This window comes from Eulemur rufifrons, chromosome 18, assembly GCF_041146395.1.
Source record: "Eulemur rufifrons isolate Redbay chromosome 18, OSU_ERuf_1, whole genome shotgun sequence".
Taxonomy (NCBI): domain Eukaryota; kingdom Metazoa; phylum Chordata; class Mammalia; order Primates; family Lemuridae; genus Eulemur; species Eulemur rufifrons.
This window is the reverse complement of record NC_091000.1, coordinates 57,043,106-57,062,728: the sequence shown is the minus strand read 5'-3', so window position 1 is coordinate 57,062,728 and position 19,623 is coordinate 57,043,106. Positions and strand designations below refer to the sequence as shown.

The 19,623-nt window shown below is 49.6% G+C and overlaps 2 protein-coding genes across 6 annotated transcripts in view; one reads left to right on the top strand and one right to left on the bottom strand.

Annotated features, from left to right (window-relative positions):
- JARID2 (jumonji and AT-rich interaction domain containing 2) overlaps nt 1-8,597 on the top strand; it is a 242,337-nt gene extending 233,740 nt beyond the window's left edge. The window contains exons 17-18 of one of the 2 annotated variants that reach the window (XM_069492948.1): nt 2,173-2,280; nt 6,588-8,597. In XM_069492948.1, coding sequence (XP_069349049.1) covers nt 2,173-2,280; nt 6,588-6,770 — 291 coding nt within the window. In that variant the 3' untranslated portion in view covers nt 6,771-8,597. The remainder of the gene's footprint in view (nt 1-2,172; nt 2,281-6,587) is intronic. The other variant, XM_069492949.1, reaches the window with a different exon arrangement.
- Nucleotides 8,598-9,213: 616 nt separating this feature from the next.
- Nucleotides 9,214-19,623, bottom strand: part of DTNBP1 (dystrobrevin binding protein 1) — a 127,771-nt gene continuing 117,361 nt past the window's right edge. For all 4 annotated transcript variants that reach the window (XM_069493133.1, XM_069493134.1, XM_069493131.1 and 1 more), the window contains 2 exons: nt 10,974-11,117; nt 9,214-9,638 (listed from right to left, as the gene is read on the bottom strand). In XM_069493133.1, coding sequence (XP_069349234.1) covers nt 9,394-9,638; nt 10,974-11,117 — 389 coding nt within the window. In that variant the 3' untranslated portion in view covers nt 9,214-9,393. The remainder of the gene's footprint in view (nt 9,639-10,973; nt 11,118-19,623) is intronic.

Here is a 19,623-nt window from a genome sequence, read left to right as displayed (position 1 = left end):
CGTTAATTCTAAACACACTCTTCCCCCTTCCCCAGCCGCCCGGTTCCGAGCCAGAGCAGGGCGCGTGAGGACCTGTGTCGTGTGGCCGGCTGGCCTGGCCGTGCTGACCGTCCTCTGCTGCTGCCGCCCTCACAGTCCCCAGTGGCGCAGGGGACGCCCGGCTGGGACTCCAGGCAGCCCCCCTCTGCCAGCACCTTGGTCTGGCCGCCTCCCTCCCTCCGCCTGCGCATGTGCCCGAGACGGAGACGCTTAGCTGGGAGGCGCCACCCTGGGCCCCAGGGGTGCCCCCAGCAGCACAGACCCAGCGCAGCTGGTGCGTCCTCGACCTCCTGCCTGTCCGTGGTCGGCCAGGACTGAGATGTGGGGTTGCCTCTGCCCAGCCTCCTGTGACTGTGCGGCCACCTCACCCCGCATATCCGGCACAGGCCTGGCCGCCCTGCAGAGGCGAGGGGCGACGCAGCCACTCCCAGATGAGTCGGATGCTCTTTGTAACCTTTGAAAGGTCAAAAAAAACATAAAGGTGGAAAAAATGACTGTGCTAGTTTGCTGGGGCGGCCACAGCAGAAGGTTACTCTCTCACGGCCCTGGAGGCTGGAAGGCCAAGGTCAAGGTGCTGGCAGGGTTGGTTTCTCCTGCAGCCTCTCCTCCTGGCTTGTAGACAGCCACTTTCTCTTTGTGTCCTCGGTGGCCGTCTCTCTGTGCTCTCATTTTCCCTCTTACCGGGACGCCAGTCAGATTGGGTCGGGGACCACGGTAATGGCCTCAGTAAGGCCCCACGTCCAGCTGCAGTCGGTTCAGAGACACGGGGTTCAGTCCTATAACCGGATTCTGCGTATCTTCTTTCCAGGTTTTGCCTCAGATTTCAAAATATAATGTCTAGAACCATACTGTCTTTAAAAGGGGGGGAAAAAGTGGTCATAAACATTTCCCCAAGATCTTACAGTGTTTTATAAACATCACTCGTGACAGCTACTGTCCCGTCCCATCTTGCTAGAAATTTCTGTTCATTTCCCATGAGTGTGGGTGACTCTGTGGTGACCGGCTGTGTGTGTGACAGTGGTGCGTTCCCCTGGGTTCCTGGGACAGCACCGTGTGGGCTCCTTCCCAAGCTGTCCTTCAGAGGGTTGTGCCTTCAGGGTTGTCACCTGGCGTTCCCCGTCACCCTGAGTCGTGTTACAAAGGATATAGTGTGAGTCCGTAGGTGAGAAGGGAGGTTTTACTTCCGTTTGCAATTTGCGTAGCTTAGACCACTGATACATCGGTGCTTTTGCTTAACGTGTTTCACCTTCTTGTCTGTTCCTGACCTCGGCCTCGAGTGTCTAGTCAAGGTGACACGTGTCTGTCAGTAGCTGTCACTTCCGCACTCGCGCGGCTTGTTCTCTCCTCCTCGCTTGGAAACGCTGCAGACGAACCCCGGGGCCTTCCCCTCAGATCCTTCTGAAAAAGGCCAGCGCCGCCTTGCGTCTTGTGTTAAGATGCATTTTTCCTTCGTTTTTGAACATGGAATTGGGACAGGACTTGGAGGCAGGTGGGGCTGGGAATCTGTCCACACAACCAGGCTGTCCACTTTCTCCCGGCCCTTTTCAGCCCCACGGAGTCCCCGGCAGAGGGCTGTGTCCCGGCACCCTGCTGTGCTCTGTGCCGCAGGTGACAGGACACACATTTACAGGGCAGCCGCTCAGGGGGGCCAGGGCCAGCGCACGGGGCCTGTCCTCGAACGTCCAGGGTGTCCCCCTCCCTGTTCCACACCCATCCTGGCACCTCCCTTGTCCCGGGTGGTTTTGGACACAGTCTCAGGAGCTGTCGAAGCTCAAGAGCTTATAAGCATCACCGTTTCACCACGGCTTCCGCAGCCTCTCGGTAACGGGCATCTCCCCTGGAAACTGCCGCAGAAATCTGGAGGGGACTTGGGGGTGCCCTTTAGGTACAACTCAGTTGGTCCATTATTCGCTTTCCTGGTTGAAGTCTCTGTTCCAGGTTTTTGGTTTATTTTGGTTTCTAAATCCATTTCCAGTGGTTTTTTTAAGCCCTGGAAGCCCCTTGGCTGGGGGGGTAGGTGTTGGGGACAGGCCTGCCCTGCTCTGTCCCTGGGTACTGCTTCTGCCCCTCTCCCCTGTCCCCATCCCACTGTCCGGAGTCCCCTGACCCTGAGCCGTGCTGCTCCTCTCGCAGGTGGTGCAGGAGAATGAGAACGTCGTGTTCTGCCTGGAGTGTGCGCTGCGCCATGTGGAGAAACAGAAGTCCTGCCGAGGGCTGAAGTTGATGTACCGCTATGATGAGGTCAGTCCCTGCTGGGGGCCGGGCATGCCCGGGAGGGGGCCCAGGCAATGCGGCAGCTTCCCTGGCCCCGGCTGGACGTGGTCTCGCGGGCCTGGCGGCTCTGCGCCCAGCAGGGAGCCCCGGCCTCTGCAGGCCCGCGGCCGGCTGAGTGCGGCCCACGTCCTGCTGGGCTCTGGCCAGACAGCCCTGGTGGGAATGTGACTGAGGAAGTGGGTGGCTTCAGCTTGTGTTCTGTGTGTCCAGGCCTCAGTCTGACCGGAGAAATCCAGGAACTGTAACTCCAGATGTTTTTTCACCTGTAGGAATTTGGTTTCATTCTGTTTTTCTTCTACATGTTCATGCAACCTTCTGCCAGACCCCCTGTCCTTCGTTAGTGGGATTGTTCCCTGAGCCCGAGGTGGCCCTGGGAGGGGAGGGGTGGCAGAGCAGTGGATGAGGCTTTCTGTCCCTCTGTGGCAGCAGCAGGACCCAGGGGCCCTGGAGCAACACATCCTGAGGGAAGAACCATGGGGCATGGGACGCCAGGCGGGAGGTGGGCCACCTTGCCCTCAGGGACAGGTGTCAGTTGCGGCTCTGTCCACACCTCCCCAGGTGGCTGTGCCACCCCCTTGCCCAGCCCTGGGAAGTGAGTTTCGGGGTCTCGCTGCAGCGCTGTGTTTCTCCCCACAGCAGGGGGGCGTCTTCCTGTCAAGCCCTGAACCGGTTCCGGCCCCTCGTTAGGACCCTGGAGGGAGCAAGGTTCACGGACGGGGCTTGCGGTGCTGCGCGTGTGGGTTTCACAGACAGGCTCTTGGGAAGGCCCAGGCCCTTCCCACCACCTCCCACCCCTTGGAGCAGACGCTCCTACATGGCGGCCTGTCCCATGCACAGTGGGTCCCCAGCCTCTGCCCACCAGACGCCAGCAGCGCCCCCCAGGCTGGGACAGCCGGAGCATCTGCAGACATTGGCCCTGCCCAGGGCAGCGGCACCAGCTCCCGGAGAGTCCTGTTCACACCTCTCTGCAGGGAGTCGGCCTGCGGCCGCACGTCCCAACACCCAGGCTGCCAGGACCAGGGTGTGGTTCCCGAGGGTTCTCCGTGGCTGGCCAGGCCACTGAGAAGACGTGCTGCCCACTGGGCCACTGTGGCCGGGGCCCGGCCCAGCTCCTCCATCTCAGGAGAGCCCAGACGGGTGTTGGCGCAGGCGCTGTAGGCCGGGGAGATTCCAGGGGAGCAGCTGTGGCTGCCTGGTTGGTGCCCTTGTCTCTCCAAAAAGCTGGTTCTAGGGTCCAGGTGACACTGGCAGAAGGGCCTTCCTGGCTGTAGGCCCTGCACAGTCTGAGACACACAGAAATGAGTTAGTCCCCTTCCCTGGGCTACAGCTCAGCAGACGTCCCTGTGGCCGTCCCCCCACCCTGGGTAGAGTGTCGCCGACAGTGCCCACTGTGGGCCACACTGGGATCCCATGTGTGGTGAGCCGGCTCCCGCGCCTGCGCCCTCCAGGCCGTGCACACCATGTTGTGGTGCCAGGAGCCCACCCACGGGCTTGGATGACCGTTGTAACAGGACCCCCAGGGCCTGGGAGGGGCCGCAGGGTGCTGTGCCTGTGTCCTGGCCAGACCCCTTCTGTCTCCTCTCGTGGCGACCCGCCCCCGTTCTCAGCACTAGCCCGGCGTCTTTATCTGTGTGGGAACTCTCAGCTGACAACTGCAGATCATACACCAGGCTCTGACAGCCCCTTTCCTTAAGCCCAGGCCCCTGGGGGGCCCCTGGCCACTGAGTGGGAAGGTTGCGCTGGACGAGTCCCAGGGGGGCGGCGGGAGCTCCCCCAGCCCGCACAGCCCGCAGGGCCGGGCGTCTGGGCCAGGCCTGTCGTCTTCACGCGCGGGGCCCGCAGCCCACACGGGGAGCCTTTCTCTTCCTCACATTCCGTGTCCCATTCTGTGGATCGTGATGCGTCCGCCTTCCAGACACGTCCCAGATCCAGCCAGTTCTCACCACTTCTGCTTCTGCCACAAGTGCCACCACTTGGGGCCCTGACTGGTCTTCCCTGCGTCCCTTCCCCTGGTTTCTGTTCACACAGCACGTCACTTACTGGAACCCCTCCTGGGGTCTGTGAGTCGGCCCGAGCCCTCCCGTGCCGGCTGCTTCCCTGCTGAGGCTGGGAACGCTTCCTCCCCAAACGTGCAGAGCCCGCGGGGCTGCGGGAGAAGCCCCCGAACCCAGGGCTCTGCCTTCTCTCAGGCAGCAGGCACGGGGCTTCCTCCGGGTCAGCGTCCAGTGGGTTTACGTGACGCTCCCACGCTGCTGTGGGCTAGACCGGCAGCTTCCTGGAACACGTGGCCTGTCCCTCGCAGGGCTCGACTCACTTCTTCACTTGTGGACAGGCCAGATCACCTTTCAGACTGCCCTCTCCTGGCCTGCCCACCGCTGCACTCGGTGACCCCGCTGGGCCTGCAGGCACTGCTGTCACGGTCACTGTGCTTGTCATGTGGCTCCCTGCAAGCTGTGCGGTGCAGCACCTGCGCGGGCGGGGCCTGTCCTGAGGCCAAACCTAGTGGCAGCCAAGCCTGTCCCTCCCTCCTCCGCGCCCGCATTGCCTCCCGTGGGGAACCTCCCGTCCACCTGCGTGCGGGGCTGGTGTGTCAGGGCTCAGGCGGGTGGGTCAGACTCGAAGCCTTTGGCTACATTGTAAGATCGGAAAGCTGGAGAAAGATCTATCTGCATATTTTTTTGTTTTCAAAGAGCATGTTCAGTGAAGGCAACAACCACTTTGCGTCCCTGTTTTTTCACGTTAACACCAAGTGTCAGAACGTGGTTAAAAACATAAATCCTTAGAGTACGAGTAAGACCCTCTCTGGCCACTCGCAGAGCACAGCCAGCTGAACTCACGCTTGCATTCTTGAGCCTCCTGGGGTCCCCTGGCCATTTGTCCCTCTGGCCCTCTCAGGCTGGCCGGGCAAGATTCCAGCCAGTGAGGCTACGGCCATCCCCACACCGGGCTCGGCAGGGGCAGCCGGTCTGGGCAGGCCACTGTCCACCCAGCCAGCGGCATGCAGGTGGGGGAACGGGGTCCTCTTGCTGGCCCTCGTGTCGAAGTGGCTTTTGCCCTGTATAAGAAGGTCGTTTTGAAGAAGCTCGTCACTTACCCTGTATTAGCGTGCTCATTGCCACGCAGCCGTGGCACGCGTGTTGTTACATGTGCACCAGTAACTTCTCTGTGACCAGAGCCAGCTGGTGCTTTGTTTCTTGCCCTCACTTTTCCGGGGCTTTCCCAAGGGCCCCAGGTCAGGCCCTTGCTGACCGTGAGGGCTTTGGGGATAGGGGATGCGTGGTTCCCGCCACCCCGGCCCAGAGATACACTTGTGAAATGCATGTTTGCTGCTGCTTCCTGTGTTCTCTGTTAAAATGGGATGGTGATGAGTTGTGTTAAAAGTTACAAATAAATTTTTGACACTGACAGATGAATGGTTCTCTTGGATGAATTGCAAGAAATAACAAAGGAGGCAGTAATAGAAATGTAAGGACAAGTGTTTGCATTTATTTGCAAGACCGGGTCACGTGGTTTCTGTGTCTGGGTGGCCAGAGTGAATCTAGGGGCTTGGGTGTTTGTGTCACCCTCCAAGGAGCCCCAGGGCCCCAGCTCCTCTCTGCTTAGCGCCTCCTTGTGGGTTCTGCTTCACCCCAGCCCTTCCCTCCCTCAGTCGGGGTAACCCGTGGTGGTCCCAGGTGACTTTGAGGATGAAGTGATCACACGTGCTGTGTGACTTTGGGCGGGGCCAGGAGAATGAGCAGCCGCTGTCATGAGCTGTGTTGGTCTCTGGTATACAGACCTGGCTGCATGGTGACAGCCGTCTGTACACCTCAAATAAACGTCAAAACCCATAGCCAAATGCAGCTTTTAGGAAATAATTATGTACTTACCGCGTGCCCGTATGGGACTTCGTATTTGTGACTTTAGCATTTTAATTTGTTTAGCCCTCACAGCCATGAGGGAGGTGCTGTCAGCTTTTCCCATTTTGGGGACAAAGCAACCGAGGTTAGGGGAGGCTGCCTGCAAAGCAGGCACAGCGGGCACCGTACTGGCTGTTAGTATCGTTCTAATGAGTTCTCAGGCCCTCTGCACCCCAGAATCTCCTGGGGATACTGTGAAAGCCAGTCCCAGCTGTCCTGAGCCACATGCAGTGATCTGGGTCACCACGGGGTGGAGGTGACCCACCTGCCCGGCCACGCCTCCAGCTCTGTCCTACACGTGCCCCTGGGTGGTTCTTGGGGACAGTGCTCTTCTCTTGTGTACTAATTCTGTGTCTTCCTTTCACCCCAAAACAGGAACAAATTATTAGTCTGGTCAATCAGATCTGTGGCAAAGTATCTGGTAAAAACGGCAGCATTGAGAACTGTCTCAGTAAACCCACACCAAAAAGAGGCCCCCGCAAGAGAGCAACGGTGGACGTGCCGCCCTCCCGGCTGTCAGCCTCCGGTTCATCCAAAAGTGCTTCGAGCTCATCATGAAGATGCCAACACCCGTGGTCGATTTATATATATTTTTTTGTAATTATTATATTCTAGTTTGGAGTACTTGCTGTAGGATACAAGCTGTCTTTGCACTAGCTCTAAAGAAGATTTTCTTCTGGTTTTAGAGAACTAATTTTGTTTTAGCATTAAATTGTTGAACTTTTTTTTGTACTTAGAATACCTAGATATTGCAGTCAGATTTTGGAAACTGCCGTTATATTCACTGTTTTAAAAACCCTTGAGGGGGCTGTATTAATTTGTATTGCCCCTATGGCTGACAAAAGCCTTTTTTTGTTTTTGTTTTTGATTTTTTTTTTTTTTTTTTGTAACTGTTGGGGAAAAAGGCTTTTTAACCCATTTTTGAAGAGGGTGAAGTTTGGAGAACAAATTTTAAAAACTATCAGTCATGTGAGCAGATTTTTCTAGATCGGAAAAGGGATAGGAGACACACACACACACACACACACACACACACACACAGGAAAAAACTTGAAAAGAAATGGCTTTGCTTTGCTTTTTTCTTCTGTCATGTGCAAGATGAGTTTATAATTTTTAAAACCGGAGAGCCCCCATTCTGTTTCTTTGGGCGGTTATGGCAGCTGAAGGCGGACGTTGTTTCCTGACCATGGGCAAGACGCGGAGGCGAGCGAGGAGGTTCTCTTACCAGCACATCACTATGCATCTGTCGGAGGACGAAGAGACGCGCGAGGAAGACGACGACTGCCTGCCTTGGAGGGGTCACGTGAGGGAGACCTGTGCCTGATTTCATTAGGAAATCCATTCTGTTATTTTTTGGTGCTGTTGGCTACTTTATCAAAAAACCCTTCAATAGCATCCTTAGGAAAAAAAAAAAAAAAAGAAAAAAGTGATTGAAGCCATTAAGTGCTTCTTTGTCATCAATGTGCAATCTTTCTAACATTCCATCTTCATCTCACTGCTTCTTGTTTTACACCTTCACAAGTCAGCATTAATCTTTCTTTTTAAATTTGTTTCGTTTATGATCACATTTAGAGCCACTAGGAGGTCTGCAGTTCTTTTTGAATGTGAAAATGCATTTGCGCTCATCTTGTCTATTTTTTCTCTTCATGTTGTAACAAAAAGGAAAAAAAAAAAGAAAAAAAAAAAAAGAATCCCATCCCTTTTGTACATACGCCTGTAAATTGTTTTAAATACTTGAGCCTTTTTCTTGGTGGGGGGTGGGGAGGGGGTGAGAAGACAAGATGAAGAAAAGCCTTACATTTCAGTTTCTTCATCGGTTGGATTGGATGCTTACAGGGTTTTTCTTGTAACATTTATAAGTGCTGCTTACATCACTGAACAACAACAAAAAAATAATAATGGAGTAGCTGTTGCCCTTCTCCGGTTGTGTGTACAGTATGTGTGGAATAAAAAAGGGAAACTGTTTTCACAAGCTGTTCTTTGTTTCATAATTGGATTCATCAGTCCCATAGCTACCCATATTGCACTGAGCTTGCCAGTGGTGACTGCCAGGAACGTCCTATGATCCACTTTGTTGGTTGTTGTTGCAGAAGACTGAACTGTTTTGGAATATTTAACAATGACATAAACAGAGTCAAGTGTTTTCCAATGTGGTTGTCCGGTTTTTATGGCCTTGCTGTGTACTTTTCCCTCTCTTTGACAGTGAACTTCTGCCTCTGGCTTACAGTTTGACATTTAATTTATTAGCGCTGCTCTGCACCCCTCCCTCGGGAGGGAAGACTTCATGTGGTTTATTGCGAGTTTTTTGTTTACTTTTCAGGTTTGTAATACAAGGTTTAATAATAAAATCAAAAAGTTTTTTGGACATTTGTCTGTCTTGTGGAAGATGAGTTAATGAAACGAGTTGTTTTCTTTTCTGATCACGGGGCAGAGGGCTGCGAACGCCGCCCTCCAGCCAGGCGGTGGAGCTGCCAGCACTGCGGAATGCCGTCCCTGGCGGTTGAGTCCCCTTCGAGCAAGTCGCGTGGTTTCCATGTGGGCCTGGGCTGCAGCCGCCCCTCACCGTGACTCCCCACTGCACTCCCCGAATGCTGACAGGGCCTGTCCCCTCCCCTCCCCCTGGGCTGTGGAAAGCGGTGAAGGGAACACATCGTGGACCAGGCTTTGTTCAGGAGTAAGAATGGAGTATTGCTTCTGGCTTATTTCTGTTCCTGTGGGCCCAGGTGTGTGGTCTCTTATTATTAAAGTGGGGGTTGGTTGTGGACTAATAATTTTGTAACGATCGGCTGAAAAGCCAAGCTTGGTCAGAGTTCAGTCTGACTGCAACTTTCAGCCTGTCCAAGGGCAGGTCGTTACAGTTGCAGTCAGAACCGAGCTGCAGCGCGGCCCACTCGGCCTCCCCCCAATCCTGGCACCGTCACTGCGCTCCGAGGGACTGTGAGTTACTTAGGCCTTAAGGAAGTGTGTTCAGTATCCTTTCTGTATAAACTAGCCCTGTACCCCTCGGTTTAGTGTTTAAAGTCCTCAAAACTTTATTGTTAGCTCTTCAGTCAGCTTCTCACACATTATTGGCAATTGTATAAAAAATCAAGAACCTCCATAAAACAACCTGGTTTTTTACAAGGTGGAATTCTGTGCACAGCTGAAACTTAATTTGAACGTAGACAGAGAACATGAATGTTTAAGAGTCGCTGTCATCACTCACATCTGGAGTGGCCTTTCTGTCAGTGTGTAAAGTGGCCAGGGCGGTGTCCACCTGGACTTCCTCCTCATCAGACTGAACAAGGGGGGACGCCCCACCGTCACTGGGGTCCTGGGTGGCTGAGTCAGTGCATGTGGAGGATGAGGAGGGTGGCTTGGCTCGTAATTCTGAGGGATTTGGAACCTGAAGCGTAATTTCATTCTGACAAGTATTGGATTCAGGCCCTGCAAAATAAAGCAGAAAAAAACCTGTCTTAAAGTACTGCAATTTAGAATTGCCACTGATGCCAGCTGCTGAGCGTGCTCAGAGTAACGGAAGTGGACGGTTTTTGCTGCAGTGCTCTGGGGTCTGTGGAACCAGGATGCTCACAGTGCAGGAAACTGCCCTGGAAGACTGAGCTAAGTGACGCCAGGGTCCCTGAGCTGAGCCAGCCACCTGTGTCAGACAGAAAGGTAACCCTTTCTAACTGTGTAACATCCACCACAACAGTGTGCTTAAAGGCCCAAGGGCAAGTGCTGCACGTCCTTGAGGAGCGGTCCATGTAACCTTGATGCTCTAGATTTACTTCTTTTTACCCTTTTAAGCAATTCAGAGATACCAGTGCTAAGAGAGAAAGTACTGACCTTTCAGCATTTCTCTGATTTCATGGGAACTAAGTAAGTTCAAGAAATCAAAACTCCATGTGCAGATGATGCCACCATTTCTGTCTGTCTCCTTGACTCGGAGAGAAAGGCCGGCATTAATTCCCATTTCGAGTATTCTGTCTTAGGACAGGGCCAAATGCACCCAAGCCCCTGCTATTCCCTGTGGTAACACCACTTTCACGGATTTGCTGGGAGAAGAAGAGTTCAGAGAAAGTGGAAATCATGGTAATGATAGAACTTTCTAGAGGTGGCCACAGTGCTGCTGGGAGGACTGAGCTTTGCTTGTACCCAGCCAGAAGAGGTGGTCTAAAATTTTAAATGACCTGAGCCCAAGTATAGGTCTAGCACAGGTCTGGTGCCTCAGTAAATATTTGCAAAATGAACATAAAACAAAATTTTGGGAAAGCATGAAATGGAGCTAAAAGTGCCCATAAGTTTGCAACTAATTTTTATAATATAAGCCAAGTGCTGAACACACAGCATGGCCATGCCCACAGCAGACATTCCATCAATATCTGCTGAAGTAGGAGGAATTAAAAAACAAAACCATACTTAGACCACGTACAAGGTGTGTCCCTACCTACCCCAAATTTTAGTCTCTGATTAAAACCAACAAATTAATTTCTGGGATGGAGAAGGAGGTAAAACCCAATGCTTCATATTCAGTGAACGTATTGTAGTAGAACGCTACAATCTTTGAAGAAAAATTCATGACTCAACCACCACCATTTCCTTGGCCTCACTGTTGTCAGACCAAACCCAGGTACGTGGGAATGTGGGTTAGCGGGATGAGAAGGGGCTGTGCACTGAGGGATTTATACATTGTGTCAGGTGAGACGATTCTGATGTCTTCTCTTTATAAGGAATGATACTAAAAAACCCTTGCTTACATTTATGCAAGTCTGTACACCCTACCTACGCCAGGGGACAGCACGGCGTTCTCTTCTCCGCCTGAATTCAAGAAGACATCCAGGGCCTCCTGGTCGGATATGTCCATCAGATCCATCTGCTCCAGCATGTCCACGTTCACTTCCATGGACGACATGCTGCCTATCGGCTCTGGGGACAGATCGGCAACACAAGAAAGTTACCTTTTTATCTTTGTTACTACTTTAAAAGCTTTAGAACTTCAGTTGACATGAGGCTAATTCTAGGTATGCGGTATCTCCTGTTACTCAACCTTGCTTACTTCATAACAACCTGCAGCGTATTAGTAAATGACACGCTCCAAGCTGGTACTTCACATCTGTACTAGATCACTGCTGGTCATCATAACCTTTTGATTCCATAACAATTACTTTGTTTACCCCTAACCCTTTGTTTGGGGGTGCTGCAGACAGAACAGTCTCTCTATGAAGCAGTTCTCGCTGTTTGGTGTAGGGCACTCAGAGGCCAATGTCACCGCAGCAGCACGAAGTTAGCAGCCTCCCTCCCTGCCAGACAGAGCTTTGTTTTCTGCCTGCAGATGCCCCCAAACATTACAGGCAGGTATATTCCTCTAATTCCAGTTGAAGTTTTTTTATTTTTTGGAGACAGAGTCTTGCTCTGCTGCCCGGGCTAGAGTGCCGTGGCGTCAGCCTAGCTCACAGCAACCTCAAACTCCTGGGCTCAAGCAATCCTTCTGCCTCAGCCTCCCGAGTAGCTGGGACTACAGGCATGTGCCACCATGCCCGGCTAGTTTTTTCTATATCTTTTTGGTTGTTTGGCTAATTTCTTTCTATTTTTAGTAGAGACAGGGTCTTGCTCTTGCTCAGGCTGGTCTCGAACTCCTGACCTAGAACGATCCTCCCGCCTCGGCCTCCCAGAGTGCTAGGATTACAGGCGTGAGCCACGGCGCCCGGCCGAGCTGAAGTTTTCACTGCTCTTGGAACATTGCTCAGTCCCAACAGCAAAAAGAGTTTGAGCATCTGCAAGCTGGGAAGTCGAGCCAAAAGCTCCCTGCAGTGAAAGCACAGACGGGGCAGAAACAGCACAGCCCACCAGCAAAAGGAGACCAACAATGCTGCTCGTCTGCCTTGGCCTGGGCGCAGACTGCAAGGGATGGAGCTCATATTAAAACTACCTCTGTGGTCCAGAAAACCACAAGCTGTTACCCTATGTGTGATGGTGCCCGGCAGAAGCAAATGCAGATTGTTTCTGGAAGGATACACCCTTAACCTTGATTTATACAAAACCAATTGCAATCAAATCTGGAATTTATAACATACATGGAAATGAATCACTATGAGTAAAGGTCAGCAGAAACAGAGCAGCCTTCCTCAAGAACTTTACAGGTGGCTGTTTACATATGATGAAAGAAAAGATGGAGTCCAAAAATGAACACGGTGTCAAAAATACAGACAGACAAGACATTTGAAAAGCCAGATAACGTCTAGGAAAAATTTAATCACTGAAATTTAAAACTAAAGGCACAAGATTACTCAGAGCTAAGTAGAAAATTAATAAAACAGAAGACTACATTTGCCACAATACAGCACAGAAACAAAAAGATGGGAAATACACAAGAGTTTGAGACATGGAAAATGCAAAAATTTTATATATGTTCACAGTTCCAAAAGAAGAGAATGGAAGAGCAACTGTATTCAAAGAAGCTGATTATTTTCCTGAATTGAAAAGACCTCAGGACCCAGATTTAAGAAGTAAAATGCATTCCAAGCAAGATAAAAGCCATCCTCACCTACATCAATTGCTTTGAAGTTGAAGAACATCAAAGACAAAGCCTCTCTAAAAGGCAGCCAGAGAGAAAGGGCAGGTTAAGAAAGAGAAGGAAATAATTAGAATGACAGGCAACTTCTGAACACCAATAATAAAAGCCAGAAGACAGCAGAATAAGTTCAAAGAGGAGAGATAAATGTCATTTCTAAAATGATACATCATTAGATATCATTTAAGATCAAGTGTAAGATATAAGCACAGTCAGACCAAGAAAAAAACACCTTGTCATGAACCTACTCTCACTAAAGGTATAAAGAAGGAAGATCTAAGTGCAAGAAAGCGTATTTAGCAGAGACTTGTAAGTTTGTGAGTGACGGGAAGCTTGGAACACAGCAGTCACGAGGGGAGTCACTGTGGCCCAATTAACCTGCTCAACAGTAATGACACAGGCGGCGAGGACGGTGTGCTCAGAAGTTGCCTAGGATCCCTGTGGTACCTGGCAGGAAGGTAAGAGTCTCATTATCATTAAGCTCACAAAATCATTAAAGTTCTACACTAAAATGGGAGGGAAGGAGTGTACAGTTTATCTTTTTAGGTGGGTGAAAGTTCACTGTAGTTCAGATGAGCCCATGCTTGGTGGCAACATCCAAAGTGACATAATCAGGAGCCAGTGGAAGTCAGCCTGCTCTGCCTGCCTCAGACTTGACCTGGGTGTTGAGTGTGGCCACGCAGAGGACACCAGCCACCAGCGCGTTGTCCTTGATCTGCAAGGCTGACTGGTCAGGGGAACTTGACAGCCCGCTGCCCAAACTTGTCCCTCTCAGCAGCCTTCTGAGGGTGTCCTGTGGGTTTTCTCCCTGGGGCTATGGACGCCTTTCAGCAAAGCCTTTCTGGCTTTTCAACTTTTGGCGTTTGTTTGACTTCAGTTTTGAAAGGGGCACAGGCTCCCATTTCTGCCTGTGCCATCTTCTTAAAAAGGGCAGGAAGGGGAAAAATGGACTAAAATTAAGCATAGGAAAAGTTTTCAGGAAAATGCTGTAGTGCCAAATAAAGATGACAATGAAGCCAGGTAGGTCAGTAATCACAGTAAATGTCGAAAAACCAAATTTGCCAGTTCAGAGATTATATGGCTGAAATAAAATAAAATCCAGCTATATTCTGTTTATAGGAAATACTCCTGAAATGAAAAAAGAAAAACATTAAGTTTTCTCAAAAAATGGAAAGCATATAATGGGCGAACAATTTTAAGAAGACAACTAATAAAGCTATATCTGTATCAAACAAAATAGAATTTAAGGGGAAATAAAAGCAATACTGGGATGAAGAGCAGTAATGATTTTTGAAAGGTTCAATTCACCAGGAAGATAATTCAAAACTTCTGCGGGACTGTATTTTTGGCTATGCTTTAAAGAATGGCAGAATGACAATGAAAATACAACATCCGTAATCTTGGGGGAGGGCGTGTGTTAATACACCCCTTTGGTGACTGACGTTAGCGGCCACAAAATTAGTAATAGAAAAAAACCAAAATCTTATTCTCCTATTCTCCAATCACAATGAAATTTAGCTAGAAATCAGTAACAAAAAGTAACTAGGAAAACTTTTACATATCCAATTATTTCAAAATAGTTTTTACATCAAATAGGAAATCTTAAGGAAAAAAGTTAAATACCCAGAAACTACTAATTATCAAAACTTGTAGGAAAAAATGGTACCGTAAATAAAAAGTCCATAGCTTTGAATGCCTTATTAGAAAGGAACGCTAAAAATTAAGCCTAAACATTCAGTTTAAATTAGGGGAAAAAAATGCCCAAATACAGCAAAACTAAAGAGGAAAAATTAATGCGGTTAACCGTAGAGAGGAAGAACAAAAAAGTTGGTTCCTTAGGGGAAAAAACAAAAATGATTATATTCTGGGTAAGATTCATCATGAATAGAAATAAAAGGCAAAAATTAACAATTTTAGGAATGCATAAAGCAAACCTGACCTCAAATACAGCAAATATTGAAATGAGCACTATAGGCAATGCTATACTAATATATTTGAAAACCAAAGACAATTCTGTGGAAAACTTGCCAAAATTAACAAGAAATAGAAAATAGCTCTTCAAACAGAGAAGTCACTGGTCCCAGACAGTATCTGAGGCAAGTTCTACCCAACACGTGATAAGAGACATCCATGCGCAGAAAAAGCAATACCGCTGAGAGGCCCGTTCTGCCACAGTCTAGAAAGTTAATGCAATTCCAGTCAAACTCTGGACGGGGTTTTCCAAAAAACTTGAAACTCTAACATTTATACAAAAGGACAAAGAGCCAGAATAGCTATGACAACTCCGAAGAAAAATGAATGTATGGATACGTATAGGGTGACGGGCAGGGGAATCACCCCAGAATGTACTCAAGACTTTCTATAAAACAGGGTTTCCCGGCCTTGCTAGCAATGACACTTTGGACCACACTTTGTGGGGCTGTCCTGTGCCATGCAGGATGTTTAACAGCGTGCCTGGCCTCTGCCCACTAGGTGCCAGTAGCACACGCTTACCCCAGTCACAACAAGCAAAATGGTCTCCAGGGGTTGCCAATGTCCCCTGGGGCCAGAAGTGTCCCCAGCTGAGAACCACTGCTCGATGAATAAGTGTAAGACAGTATAGTTTTCGCTCAGAAATAGAAGATTGAAGAATGGAACTGAAAAGAGAAGAAAGGACTCTTCAACTATATGGAAATTGGCGTAGACAAAAGGCAGTGTGACGTAGCATAGACAAATAGTTATCACCATGGAAGGAATTCAAATTGGATCCCTGCCTCACGATTATACACAAGTCAACTGGCAGTGGACTAAAGAGCCAAACAAAATGCAAAACCTTAAAACTTTGAGAATAAAACACAGTAGAATGTCCTTAGAACTTGCAATTAAGGATCTGTTAAGATACAAAAGCATAAACCATGAACAATGAAATGAGTAAAGCTGATTGCCCACAATCAGCTGATTGTGCAAAGACTATTCTAAAATTAATAAAGCAGGAGGCTATAATCCTAGCACTTTGGGAGGCCAAGGCAGAAGAATTGCCTGAAGCCAGTTCTTGACCAGCCTGAGTGAGACCTCGTCTCTACAAAAAAATAGAAAAATTAGCTGGGCGTTGTAGCGTGTGCCTGTAGTCCCAGCTACTTGGGAGGCTGAGGCAGGAGGATTGCTTGAGCCTGGGAGTTTGCACTGTGATGACACCACTGCACTCTACCCCAGGAAACAGAGCAAGACCCTGTCTCCAAAAAAACAAAATAGGTCAGACAAGGCACAGATTGAGAGACTTGCCTGCATCGGATATGATCAGCAAAGGTCAATATCCACAAGTATAAGACTCGATAAAGGAAAACAAACTAACAGAAAAGTGGGCAATCACAGAAATTAAAATTAGAGCCAAAATAACATGTCATTTCATACCAACAGATTGGCAGAAATTTAAATATCTGATACTACCAAGTGCTGACAAAGATATACTCAGAACATGCATACCAGGCTAGGGAGATCGTCAACTGGTACAAATGTTTTGGTAAGTAATTTGACAGAAGCTAGTAAAATTAAACATATTCATGTCATTGTGACCAGTAATCAGTATGATTACATACCCTAAAGGAGTTCTAAGTGTAGTCCCTCAGCATCACCTTGGAGCATTTTTTTTTTTTTTTTGTGAGACAAGGTTTTTGGTTCTGTCGCCTAGGCCGACAGCTCACTGCAGATCCAGCTCACTGCAATGTCCAACTCCCAGGCTCAAACCATCCTCCTGCCTCAGCTTCCTCAGTAGCTGGGACTACAGGTGCACACCACCACGTCTGGCTAATTTTTTTATATAGACAGAATCTCACTGTGTTGCTCAGGCTGGTCTCTAAGTCCTGGCCTCAAGTGATCCTCCCCCGTTGGCCTCCCAAAGTGCTGGGATTATAGGTGTGAGCCACCATCTGGCTGGAACTTGTTGATAATGCAAATCCTTGGGCCCCACTCCAGACCTGCACAATCAGAAACCCTGGGGTGGGGCCTAGGGACCCACATCTGAACAGCCCTCCAGGGGACTATATTGCTCAAGTTTGAGAACCACTGGCCTAAAGCAATTCTTACACATGTGTATGGAGAGATGTATTATAGGAATGTCCACACCAGCATTGTTTTTAATAAAAAAGAAAACTGGAAACAAATATCCATCAATACATAATGAATAAATTATAGCATAGTCAGTGGAAATATATTCAGGAATGGAAATCAAATTAGGGCCAAATGTATCAGCATGAATCATTATCAAAATATGCACGTAGGTGCATTTTTTGCCTGTCAATTCTATTTTTTCTAATATTATTGCTAATTTTATCACTAGCCCAAACATTACCCCATAGTCTTCCCAGGACACTGGGTCCACCCTGGAACATCCTGGAGCTGAGCTGCAGTCTCGATGGGCACAGGGCCTGACCTGCAGGAAGCTGAAATCTAACTGCAGAACCCAGAGCCAGAAAACACAGGCACGGACAGGGCACATCCAAGGTGAACTATTAGCAAGTAACTGCGCTGTCAGGATACCCTGACGTGCAGCAATAAAATGAAAGCAATGAAAATGCTTCTCTGAGAAAATGGGAATCGTGTCAGGCGGAAGGTCAACCCTGGGCTGGGGTCTTAGAAAGTGCCTAATCATGGCCCGACAGCACTGAGAACCCTGCTGGGCAGGTCCCAGGTCCCCTCTGCAGCTCAGCACCTGGGGCCTCACCTTCAGCCTTCCTCAAGCCAGACAGGCTCCCTGCTCTGGGGGGGGGCGCCCAGCCTTCCCACGATCCGAGTGGGCACAGATGTGCCTTCACTCTTTACTCTGCTGTCTGGATAAAACTTTCCGTGGCCTTGTCATAATTAAAAAATGATGCTTTTGAAAGTGAGAAAAATTCTGACTGCTATTTCTGATTGAGTGGAATGAGTCCAAAATACTATCTCACTGTTAGAGAATTTTTATTTTGATTGATTCTTCTAAATTAAACCTCCCCATATTAATCCTTGGAGAAGAAGGTTCCTCCTTAAGAAAGAGCAGCGTGACGTGTCAGGCTGGGAAAGCTAAGGGTGGCTCTGAACAGCCTGTGGAGAAACGAATGCCCGAGTGCCGTTTGTGGATGGCTTCTCAGCTCGAGCTGAAAAAGAAAGCTAAAAAGCCCAGGGCCTCCAATTTTATTCCTCAGTGCTTTCAAAACCAAATATATTGGCAACGTGTGCCTGACTCCATTTTTTTTACCTTAAAAAAAAAAAAAAAAAAAAAAAAGAACCCAATACTTTCTTGAAACTGAAAGAAAATTATTCTTGAGACACTCAAAACTATAAAATGTAACTACTTAGTATTTTACTGATACCTGTCCAGCAAGGATTTGCCAGCGCTGTACTTTGCTAGCCACGGAGGCTCCTGCAGGGCGGAGACCAGTCCCTGTCACAAGGCCTTGCCGTCTTCAGAGAGAGCAACTTCTGAACCTGACCCGCTTCTCCCACCTCGGCCTCCCACTCCGTTGTCTGTCCAGGGTCTCCCTGAGACGGGAGCTTCTTAAGCGGCACTTTCGCTTTCTCTTTGCTTCCTCCGAGCCTACAGCAGCACACCTAGCAAGTGCTAAACTAAAAGACCATATGGTTTCTATTACTCTCCTCTTCATCGTGGCATCTCCTCTATGACATGAGACATTGCTGCAATGTCTCATTATGCTCAAAATTGTGGGTTGGCCGTATTGTATCTGTATGGTTCGGATGTTTGTGTCTCCCTGAACTCATATGTTGAAACTCCTAACCCCCAATATGAGGGTGTTTGGAGATGGGGCCTTTGACAATTAATTACGATTAGCTAAGGTCACGGCCTCCACGAGGAGATCAGCCCCGTAAGAGACACAGGAGAGCTTCCCCCTGCACCCCGCCGGCCACGTGAGCCCATGGCGAGAAGGCAGCCGTCTCTGAGAAAGCCTTTGCCAGAAACCGGCCGTGCTGGCGCCCTGATCTTGGATCTCAGGCCTCCAGCACAGAGAGAAGATAAATTTCTGTTGTTAAAGTCATGCAGTCTGTGGTGTGTTGTTATTGCAGCCCGAGGTACAGTGTCCTTCGCAGCTGCTGCCCATGACAGGACAAAAATCCCTGGAGCAAACCCTCCCCTTCCTCCCAGAGGAGCCGAGGAAGGCCACTCTCTGCAACTAGCACCCAACACCGAAGTCCCCGCACACACTCTGAGGAACACACAGACGAGGACTGACTCAGGATCGGTGGGATACAAGAAGGGAGCAAGCTGACCCTGGAGATAAAGACGTTCAACTTCAGATTGGTACTAGCCCCGGGAAGTGAAAGCAGCATTACTGACACCACTGATGATCTGCATCTACCAGCACACGCTGGGCACTCACATACATTGCTATTAACCTGTTTTCTTTACATTATTTTCCTTCCTCATGCTGATTTCTTCAACCTCTCCTGAGAGGGACACAGGCTTGGAAGACAGGCAGGAACAGGCTAGGCTGGGGCTGGGGGTGGGGCAGGGTGGAGAGAGCAAAGGCCAGGGCCAGAGGAAGGAGGAAGGCTGAGTACTGAGAGGCTTGGGGAGTGAGGGGGTGTCAGGAGGAGATGAGACACCCAGGAGAACCCTTGGGTGCAGCTCCACACTGCCTGGGCAATAGGCGAGGCTGCCACGCTGCCCTGAGCACCCAGGCGGGCCCTGCCCACCCGCACTGTCCCTCCTGAGGCCCCCAGTTCTTCCCAAGCAAAGGCCGCAGCAAGGGGTTCAGAGGCTTGACTTCTCCCCTAATCAGTCTGTTCATTATGTCTGGATGTTCCTCACAGCACCGTTTAGAGAGGCAGAGATTCTAAATGCTCAAGCAGGAAAGCTGGTTAACTATATCAGGATACGTCATGACAATGAAG